The 10593-nt window shown below is 44.2% G+C and overlaps 1 protein-coding gene across 2 annotated transcripts in view; it reads right to left on the bottom strand.

Annotated features, from left to right (window-relative positions):
* Positions 1-1755: 1755 nt before the first annotated feature.
* MTHFD1 (methylenetetrahydrofolate dehydrogenase, cyclohydrolase and formyltetrahydrofolate synthetase 1) overlaps positions 1756-10593 on the bottom strand; it is a 67334-nt gene continuing 58496 nt past the window's right edge. The window contains exons 25-28 of one of the 2 annotated variants that reach the window (XM_064571161.1): positions 6027-6134; positions 5342-5494; positions 3286-3380; positions 1756-2009 (exon numbers count right to left, since the gene is read on the bottom strand). In XM_064571161.1, the coding sequence (XP_064427231.1) occupies positions 3291-3380; positions 5342-5494; positions 6027-6134 (351 nt within the window). In that variant the 3' untranslated portion in view covers positions 1756-2009; positions 3286-3290. The remainder of the gene's footprint in view (positions 2010-3285; positions 3381-5341; positions 5495-6026; positions 6135-10593) is intronic. The other variant, XM_064571162.1, reaches the window with a different exon arrangement.

The following is a 10593-nucleotide window of genomic DNA, read 5'->3' as shown; positions in this document are numbered from 1 at the left end:
CGTTTCTAGCCAAAGGCCAGCTCTCATTTTGAAGCTAAAGGTCACTTTTGAGCAATTCCACTGCTAACAATTTATCCAACAGATGCTTCTACACAAATTGCATTGATACATAAGAGAATATTCTGTGCTCTCTCATTTGTAATAGCAAAACCCATGAAACAATGGTAAGTGTCCATCGACAGAGGACTATTTAAATACTACACAGCGATAACAAACAAGGTGAATCTCAAACTGCTCACGTAGTAAGATCGTCAAGATATACTGCCAGGTGGAAAAAAGGAACTTACACCATTTGAATTTTTACTGAAGACATATTTTACTCCTACTTAAGAAAATTCTTGCATTAGCGATAGTCCATTCATTCCAAGCAATATCTGGTAAAAACAATTTGCATTCCTTATTAGGGCTTTATCATCTTTGGCTTATAAAACTCCACTCACCCTCTCCCACCAATTGTGTTCACTATTCCTATCAATCTTTTTTTTTCTTAAAGATTTTATTTATTTTTTGATAGAGACAGAGACAGCGAGAGAAGGAACACAAGCAGGGGGAGTGGGAGAGGGAGAAGCAGGCTTCCTGCTGAGCAGGGAGCCCGATGCGGGGCTTGATCCCAAGGACCCCGGGATCATGACCTGAGCCGAAGGCAGATGCTTAACAACTGAGCCACCAAGGTGCCCAATATTCCTATCAATCTTAAGGATGTAAACCCACATGGCTTTTGGGGATATGAGGAAGCCTCAATCCTTTAAGATGATCTTTAAGTCATTATGTCTGAAAATAGACTGCTTTCTTCCCTTATTTACAGAATGAATTCCCAGCAAGTCCCATTCCAGATGAGGTCTTACAGGACATTTAAAAAAAATCATCAAAAACAGTGAACTCTGAGCAGACGGGACCCGCATGATGCTTTGGAACAGGAACCGACATCATTGTGTACAATGTGCCGGGCGCCATACAAAGCATGGTGAAGCTGGGGCTCTGCGCGCATGACTCCTTGGCAATATGCCCCCAAAGCACCGCCATCACTTCTCTGGATGGCAGAACTGTGCTACAACACTGATGTGAACCTAGGGACTTAAAGATAATGAAACCAAGGCCACCAGCGAAAATACTGCTCTGCCAATGCCAGCAGGGTTTACACTGGCATCAGTGGGGACGCAACATCTTCTGGAAGGATCCAGTGCAGGAAGACAAGGGGGAACTGAGACAGAAGCTAAAGAACAAGGAGAAAAGGGAAAACATTTCAGGGGAAAAAAAACATTCCGGAGGGAGGAGCGGAGCCCAGGCACAGCTCCATAAATATCTGCTGAACCAACATAGCAGATAGGGTTCGCCTATAGTCGGTGCTTTATGACCATCTTTCCTGAGAACTTAAAAATGAATGGTGCTAAAGATGTGACAGAAATGGAAATCCCAGGGAAGTTCAGGGCAAAAACCTGTATGAGCAATCCTTTCTCAGGTTAAAAAAAAAAAAAAAAAAAAGGAATAATATAGAAAGGTGTATGATAAAAAGGCACATTCTCTATACCCTACTTCCCCCTCAACCCTATCCGGAGGTCTCCTGCTCATGTGTCCTCCCAGAAATCTGCAAGCATGCACCATTTACCCCTTTAAACACGACAGTGTCATAAAGGACATCTCGCAACTTGCGTCTCCGGCCCTGGGCTCTGCCGGCAAAATGGGCTCCCACAGGAGGGTAGACATACTGCAGCACCGTCTGTGAATGCTAGAATTCATGTTTAAACATCCAGCTCGCAAAATCCATTTCCTTTATTCTGTGGAACTTCAGTAAAGTAAGCAGACTTGCGCATGATTTATGTTAATTTATACATGATGGTGGGAATTAAGACTTGCCAAAGGAAGGCTACTGGGGAAACGCCTGCTCTTGATTGCCTAAGATCTTCAGGGCAGGGGCTGACTTCTCTTGACTTCCCCACACTTCCTAACCAACAGTCAGCCTGAATGGACACGGGCCCAATATTTGGAGCAGATTCTTGAAGAGGGGCAATCTAGAAGGAAAAAGAAACGAGAAGTAAATGTTCCTCGAAGAGTTGAAACCTCGCCTCTCCCTTGCCCCGCCGCAGCTCTCCCCTCTGGTGCTGCCAAAGCCCCTGACATTTCCAGCCTTTCCACGACCACCTCTGTCGGGCTGGCCCGAGGGCCTGAAAACAACACGCGGCACTTGCATCCTGGCAACGTGAAGACTGTCCGAGGCCAGGCCAGGCCTGAGCCAGAGGGACACTCCCAGCGTCACAGAAGCCCTCCTGAAGGAAGAACGGTGTTCCCGGGCAGCAAGCACACCGTCTCTTCTCTGTAAGCAGTTACTTCTGTAAGCAGCCATCCTCTGGTTGCTCAGAAGAGGACTAGTTTGCTTCCACCTGGACCTTTACTTTGGTAAACAATGTGAGAGCTTCAGTTTTGCATTATTGCCCTCTGATACCCTTGTCTTTTCTAGCGGTTCTCAATTCCTCCCTCCTAGACTTGTAACTCTAGGTCCCTTGCAGCTGTCAGGATTCTCCTTCGTGACTGCCCAGATCAGGATTCGGTTTCCTGAAAACCATGTCTTCCTTTTTCTTGGTTGATTCCCCATCTTGCCGGAGGACACTGCTAAATACCTTCCTAGGAAGGAAGCGAGATGGGGTGGTAAACCTGCACATGTCTGAAAGCCTTTGGATAGATCTGGTGGGTGTAAGTGCAGGTGCAAAGTCAGCTCGAGGGGGTTCCTCCATTGTCGAAAAGCCCCTTACTCTGATAAGAAGACAGGTGTTCACTCTAATTCCCGTTTTCTCATAGACAAGCCATTTTTTTCTTTTCTGGAGAAGACTTTTTACAATTACATTTTTAATGTTTTTGAAATTTCAACTGGATGTGTCTAGGGAAGGCTTGTTCATTGTGATGAGTACTTGGGGATGTTTCCCTTAAGATCCCAAGTATTCCCGGACTGGTCCTGCTTCCTTTTCTTTTCTATTTTCAGGGACATTTACTCAACTCCTGCCTGCTATCTACTCAAAGTACACAGACCCTTAGCCCAGCCTCCGTGGCAGTCCCTCCAGAGTTCACTAGACGGCGGCTTTCTCCCCTACGCTGCTCTGTGACAAGCCATGCTCTTCTTCCAAAATTGGAATATTTCTTGCATTGGTTACTGCCAACTCTCCCCTCAATGATGTTTGGAAAGAAAGTTTTGAAAGCATTCGAATTTGCATTTTCAGAGCTTCTGCTGGAATCCCATAATTCATAAATATACCTCAAAGGAAAAAAGCAAAACTCTTACCAGTAACAACTCACCTGTTTTAGAACAACCCATTAACCTGTTCAGTTTCAGGGTCCAAATCAATATCATAGAAACAGGGCCGTGTGGGGAGTCCAGGCATCGTGCTCATCTAGGAGATGTGAAATAGCATGAAAAATAAAGTGATCTTTGTTTCCACCTTCCCTTCAGATAAGAAGCCCGAGGCACAAAACAGAATATTATTTCATAGTTTTAAATAAATTGGTACTCTTCTTGTTACACACTGAAAACCAAGTCACTGATCCTGTTATGACCCCAAAGAGAAACCCTCACGTCCTTCAGCACGCCAAATGCCAGGCTTCACTACCGTCCTCCACACTGACAAGTTGAAACAAGAAGTAGCAGGAGGTCCTTCCACCTTCATGGTCTAGGGGAGGGGCTGGAGAGGCTGAGTCACCTCCTCCCCTCTCACGAGACCAAAAGGAGGTACAAGGTTTGTCTGCTTTTTAATTTTGTTTTAACAAGTCTTGCATCAATGCCTGTATTATTTTGCTTCAGGAACACATTAGAAATTAGCGTCCTTTAACTTGCGCCAAGACATTTCTGTACAAAGTCTAGATAGCTTTATAACCACTATTCTGACTGGTCCAGTTTGGCCTTCTAAAACTGAGCTTGTAATGCCATAGATTACATTTGTACTTACTTCTTTTCTCAACACTGGGCTTTGACAAATATCTACTTAGCTGCAGATCCATAAGGCTTGTAAGTAAAAGCTCAGTACACTTTCACCTGTAACAGTGTCTTGTAAAACGAATAAATACAAGTTCCCAATCAGATCCAGACAGGAGAATTTAAGCTCAACTTCTACAACTTAACTATAACTTACCAGAACATTCTACAGGGATCTGATATTAGCCTCTATTCGTGAACTCTGTAAGCAACTGCTGGGTGTGGGAACAAGAAGGGGGAAAAGGAAGGGATTGTTCCTGAGACCTAGCAGAGAAGCCTGAAGATGACATTGAAGATACTGAGCGTGTGCCCACTGATACAGACACAGATGTGCATGGTGTAGAAAACCCTAAAGATGGCTCCCAAAACAGTGATTCAGATTTTCGTATTTTTACTCCTTCCCAAAGAGGATTCCCCCCGTCCCCTCTGCCGTAAACACTGGCACTTGTCTGACCGTTGTTGTTCCATGATGATATTGCCCCACGCTGAGAGCTGAGGGGAGCAGGGCACAGATGGTTAATAACTTGCCCAAGGCCAGAACCAGCAGCGAAAACTGTATGTGGCTTTCACGTTACATACTTTTGACTCTATAATGCCGCTTCCTACCACTTTCTTAAAATCCTGAAAGAGGGATGTAGCTCCATTAGGAGATCTACTGGCTTCTTTTTCATCGTGAATTGGCTGTTTGATAGGTCAGTCTTGTACTGCAGGTAAGGACAAGCTGCAGGTGTAGGACACCGGGCAGATCAAAGGGGGTATCAAAGGGGGTAAGCCAGGCACAGGGCAGCTGTTAACCTGGATGGTCAGCTCCTCTCTCCATATGCATACGATTCCTAAGATAAAGAAGCATCTGATAATGAATGCATCTTGAAGTGGAAATAGGCGACCTCACTTTTCACATCTACAGGGTTCACTTGCATTTTAAGGGCATTTTCTTTATTCAGAAACAATGAATTCCCAATGAGTTTCAGGCCTAAGCTCCAGGCCTGTCAAGAAGACCCGGGACAGGGAGAGCCTCTGTCCCTACTTCAAAGGACGCCTGGCAGGACTGAGTTCATCTGCGAAAGGCGCCCAGTGAATGTCAGCTATGATTATCCGTTAGCACTATCGCAGATGATCAATGAGGCCTGTCCCAGATTCAGTCAAGGTCATACTGCCCCTGGGAAGCAGAACTATTATTTGTGACAAGCAGTCATGGCTTCATCCTTGAACCGACACCCAGATGGTCCACAGCCAGAGGACCAGTCCTAACGGGCCTGACGCCAGCTTGCTGCTCAGTGAGGAGCTCCGCTCTGGCAGCGCTTGCCCGGCAGCTTTGGTGGCCCATCTCAGACGCGAAGCCCCGATGAACCAGCCCGCTCTCCGCCTGTAGCACTCACTTACCGTGCCTACCAAGGGGTACAGAAAACCGGCCCCAACACTGGCACGGATGTCACGGATGGGCAGGACAAAGCCTGTGGGCACACCCTTCTGCTCTGGGTTATGAGACAAGGACAAGTGTGTCTTGGCCATGCAGATGGGCAGGTGCCCAAAGCCCTGAGGAGAAAAGGGAAGAAGCAGGACCAGTGAAAAGCTGACAGTGCAACCAAGTGCACCTGGGCACTGTGATGATACCGATTCTTCCATTTATTTAAAATATCCAATTCCCTTTATACCCACCTGGACCTCACTGACCCCGAGCTCAGTTATTAGAGATCCAAAAAAAAAAAAATCTCTGTTGGGTGAGAGCAGCAAGGACCCACAGCCATATTCCAAAAGTGAGTATTGTATTTTCATCTACATAACCAATTAAAAATGGTAGCTTGGAGCAGACGTGAGAACACAACTGAAGGCAGGCTCTTAATATTTGAGGAAGACACTCCCTATTTTTCTTGGCTTTTCCACACATTCATATACCACCCCTGGGCAGATAAAGGCCTGGACCACCTCATCCAAACGCAGTATTCAGAGGGGAGAGGGCTAACACCCAGAAAAGCGAGGCAGTGGGCACCCAGCAGGGCTAGGAGAACTCGGGGGCTCTGCTCCCAGGCTGCTCTGTAAAGAAGTGACAGAACAACCGAATATCTACCTGTTTTGTGTAGACTTCAACTTTGTGTTGAGCTTCAGGAAGCAGTTCAATGTCATCAGCCCCATAGATCTTCTGCGCAATGATCCTGATTTTATCCTCAATCGGGAGCTAATAGACAGCAGAGAGAAGGGGGATCCATGACTGGGTGCACATGATGATGCTGAACTGGGACAGGGCCACGTTCCAGGTCAGAGTTCCCAAGAGGGTGAGAAGATGCTTTTACACACACACACACACACACACACACGCATTTTTAAAGATTTTATTTGTCAGAGAGAGAAAGAGCGCTCACACAAGCAGGGGAAGCAGCAGGCAGAGGGAGAGGAGAAGCAGGCTGGGGCTCAATCCCAGGACCCTGGGATCATGACCCAAGCCGAAGGCAGACGCTTAACTGACTGAGCCACCCAGGCGTCCCTACATACACAAATAGATATGCAGCTAGTTTGAGGTATATTTGGATTAGAAACATTTTCTTTTAATACCAAGCTCCAGGGGGAGGAGCAAGATGGTGGAGGAGTAGGAGACCTAAATTTCGTCTGGTCCCAGGAATTCAGCTGGATAGGGATCAAACCGTTCTGAACACCTACGAACTCAACAGGAGATCAAAGAAAAGAATAGCAGCAACTCTCTGAACAGAAAAGCGACCACTTTCTGGAAGGTAGGATGTGCGGAGAAGTGAATCCGAGGCGGTATTTGGGAGGATAGACGGCAGGGGAGGGGGCCTTTGTCAGCCGGTTCTGGCAAGTGATAGAGCCGCGGAGCACAAAATCGGAACTTTTAGAAGTTGGCTCCGCTGAGGGACGTTGCTCCAGTGGCTAAGCGGGGGGTGGAACCCTCGCCGGGGCAGTGTGGTCTCAGGTCCGTTGGGGTCACAGAAAGACCGGAGGTGCCTGAGTGAGGCAGAGCTCCCAGGTATGGGAGCAGGGAAGCAGGCTGAAGTGAAGGAGCCAAAGAGTGGGCTCTCAGCTCACGGTTGCCATAAACCGTGACCCACGGCACAGTTGGGCCACCGCTCTTCCAGCAGGGACCCAACAAGCGGCAGATCCAGGGAGACTCACGTTCCTCCCCTGGGAGGAGCGGTGTGGGAGCGCACCGCAGGGATCTGCTAGGTTTGGAGACTCCACACGGGGTCATGTGCCAGAGATAGAAGTGCTCGGTCACAGGCTGGGTGAGCACGGAGTGCGGCCAGAGGAGAGGGAGACGGGAGTGACTGACTGCTTTACTCTGAGGGCGCACTGAGGAGTGGGGCCCCGAGTTCTCGGCTCCTCCGGGGCGGAGATTGGGAGGCCCCCATTTTCATTCCCATCCTCCAAAGCTGTACGGAAAGCTTGCAGGGAACAAAAGCTCCCGAGAGCAAACCCGAGCAGATTACTTAGCCCGCACCGGGCAAGGGTGGGGCAATTCCGCCTCCGGCAAAGACACTTGGGAACCACGGCAACAGGCCCCTCCCCCAGAAGATCAGCAAGAACAGCAAACCAAGACCAAGTTTACTGATCAATGAGAACGGCAGAACTCCAGCGCTAGGGGAATACTGCACATAGAATTCATGGCTTTTTTCCCATGATTCTTTAGTCTTTCAAAGTTAATTTTTTTAATTTTCTTTTTTTTTTTAAATTTTCCTTTTTTCCTTTTTCAACCAACATCTTATCAATCCCTTTTTTAAAAATCTTTTTTATTTTTCATTTTTAGAGTCATATTCTATCCCTTCATTGTAGTTAACCTTATTTTTGGCATATATATATAAGTTGTTCTCTCTTTAAAATTTTGGGATACAGTTTCTTCTAATAGACCATAATATACCCTAAATCTCTAGTGTATGGCTTTGTTCTAGTCTTCTGCCTGATCACATTTCCCCCCCCTTTTTTTTTTAATTTCTCTTCTTTCTTTTTTCAACCAACTTATCAATTCCTTTTATAAAATCTTTTATAATTTTCATCTTTACAGTCATATTCCATCCCTTCATCGTATTTACCCCTATTTTTGTACATATATACGTTTTTCTTTCTGTAAAATTTTGGGAGGCAGTTTCTTCTAACAGACCAAAATACGCCCAAAATTTAGTGTATAGCACTGATCTATTCACCAGCCTGATCATATTTGATCATGTTCTTTTTTCTTTATTATCTTTTTCTTTTTTCTTTCTTTCCCTTTCTTTCCCCCCGGTTTCAGTCTCTAATGATTGGTTTACTGTATATTTTTCTGGGGTCGTTGTTACGCTGTTAGCATTTTGTTCTCTCATTCATCTATTCTCCTCTGGACAAAATGACAACACGGAAAAAATTCCCTCAAAAAAAGAACAAGAGGCAGTACCAACTGCCAGGGACCTAATCAATACGGACATTAGTAAGATCTCGGAACTAGAGTTCAGAATGATGATTATAAAGATACTAGCTGGGCTTGAAAAAAGCATGGAAGATATTAGAGAAACCAAACCCTTTCTGGAGAAATAAAAGAACTAAAATCTAACCAAGTCGAAATCAAAAAGGCTATTAATGAGGTGCAATAAAAAATGGAGGTTCTAACTGCTAGGATAAATGAGGCAGAAGAGAGAATCAGTGATATAGAAGACCAAATGATGGAAAATAAAGAAGCTGAGAAAAAGAAACAACTACTGGATCACGAGGACAGAATTCAAGAGATAAGTGATACCATAAGACGAAACAATATTAGAATAATTGGGATCCCAGAAGAAGAAGAAAGAGAGAGAGGGGCAGAAGGTATATTGGAGCAAATTATAGCAGAGAACTTCCCTAATTTTGAGAAGAAAACAGGCATCAAAATCCAGGAGGCACAGAGAACCCCCCTCAAAATCAATAAAAATACCCCCGACATCTAATAGTAAAACTTACAAGTCTCAGAGACAAAGAGAAAATCCTGGAAGCAGCTCAGGAGAAGAGATCTGTAAACCTACAATGGTAGAAACATTAGATTGGCAACAGACCTATCCACAGAGACCTGGCAGGCCAGAAAGGACTGGTATGATATATTCAGAGTACTAAATGAGAAAAATATGCAACCAAAAATACTATATCCAGCTAGACTGTCATTGAAAATAAAAGGAGAGATAAAAAGCTTCCAGGACACACAAAAACTAAAGGAATTTGCAAACACAAAACCAGCCCTACAAGAAATACTGAAAGGGTTCCTCTAAGCAAAGAGAGAGCCTAAAAATAACATAGACCAGAAAGGAACAGAGACAATATACAGTAACAGTCACCTTACAGGCAATACAATGGCACTAAATTCATATCTTTCAATAGTTACCCTGAATGTAAATGGGCTAAATGCCCCAATCAAAACACAGGCTATCAGATTGGATTAAAAAAATAAGACCCATCGATATGCTGTCTGCAAGAGACTTATTTTAGACCCAAGGACACCTCCAGATTGAAAGTGAGAGGGTGGAAAACCATTTACCATGCTAATGGACACCAAAGAAAGCTGGGGTGGCAATCCTTATATTAGACAAATTAGATTTTAAAACAAAGACTATAGTAAGAGATGAGGAAGGACACTATATCATACTTAAAGGGTCTATCCAACCAGAAGATCTAACAATTATAAATATCTATGCCCCTAACATGGGAGCAGCCAATTATATAAGCCAATTAATAACAAAAGCAAAGAAACACATCGACAACAATACAATAATAGTAGGGGACTTTAACACCCCCCCTCACTGAAATGGATAGTTCATCTAAGCAAAAGATCAGCAAGGAAATAAAGACTTTAAATGACACTCTGGACCAAACGGACTTCACAGATATATTCAGAACATTCCATCCCAAAGCAACAGAATACACATTCTTCTCTAGTGCCCATGGAACATTCTCCAGAATAGATCGCATCCTAGGTCACAAATCAGGTCTCAACTGGTACCAAAAGACTGGGATCATTCCCTGCATATTTTCGGACACAATGCTTTGAAACTCAATCACAAGAGGAAAGTCGGAAAGAACTCAAATACATGGAGGCTAAAGAGCATCTTACTAAAGAATGAATGGGTCAACCAGGAAATTAAAGAAGAATTAAAAAAATTCATGGAAACAAATGAAAATGAAAACACAACTGTTAAAATCTTTGGGATGCAGCAAAGGCAGTCCTAAGAGGCAAGTATATAGCAATACAAGCCTTTCTCAAGAAACAAAAAAGGTCTCAAATACACAACCTAACCCTACACCTAAAGGAGCTAGAGAAAGAACAGCAAATAATACCTAAACCCAGCAGGAGAAGAGAAATAATAAAGATCAGAGCAGAAATCAATGAAATAGAAACTAAAAGAACAGTAGAACAGATCAACAAAACTAGGAGCTAGTTCTTTGAAAGAATTAATACGATGGATAAACCCCTGGCCAGACTTATCAAAAAGAAAAGAGAAATGACCCAAATAAATAAAATCATGAATGAAAGAGGAGAGATCACAACCAACACCAAAGAAACACAAACAATTATAAGAACATATTATGAGCAACTATATGCCAGCAAATTAGATAATCTGGAAGAAACAGATACATTCCCAGAGATGTATAAACTACCAAAACTGAACCAGGAAGAAATAGAAAACCTG

This window comes from Mirounga angustirostris, unplaced genomic scaffold, assembly GCF_029215605.1.
Source record: "Mirounga angustirostris isolate CCGP_5_RB_7025 unplaced genomic scaffold, mMirAng1.0.hap1 SCAF_9, whole genome shotgun sequence".
Lineage (NCBI taxonomy): Eukaryota > Metazoa > Chordata > Mammalia > Carnivora > Phocidae > Mirounga > Mirounga angustirostris.
The sequence above is the reverse complement of the archived record's forward strand: the minus strand, read 5'-3'. Positions and strand labels throughout refer to the sequence as shown.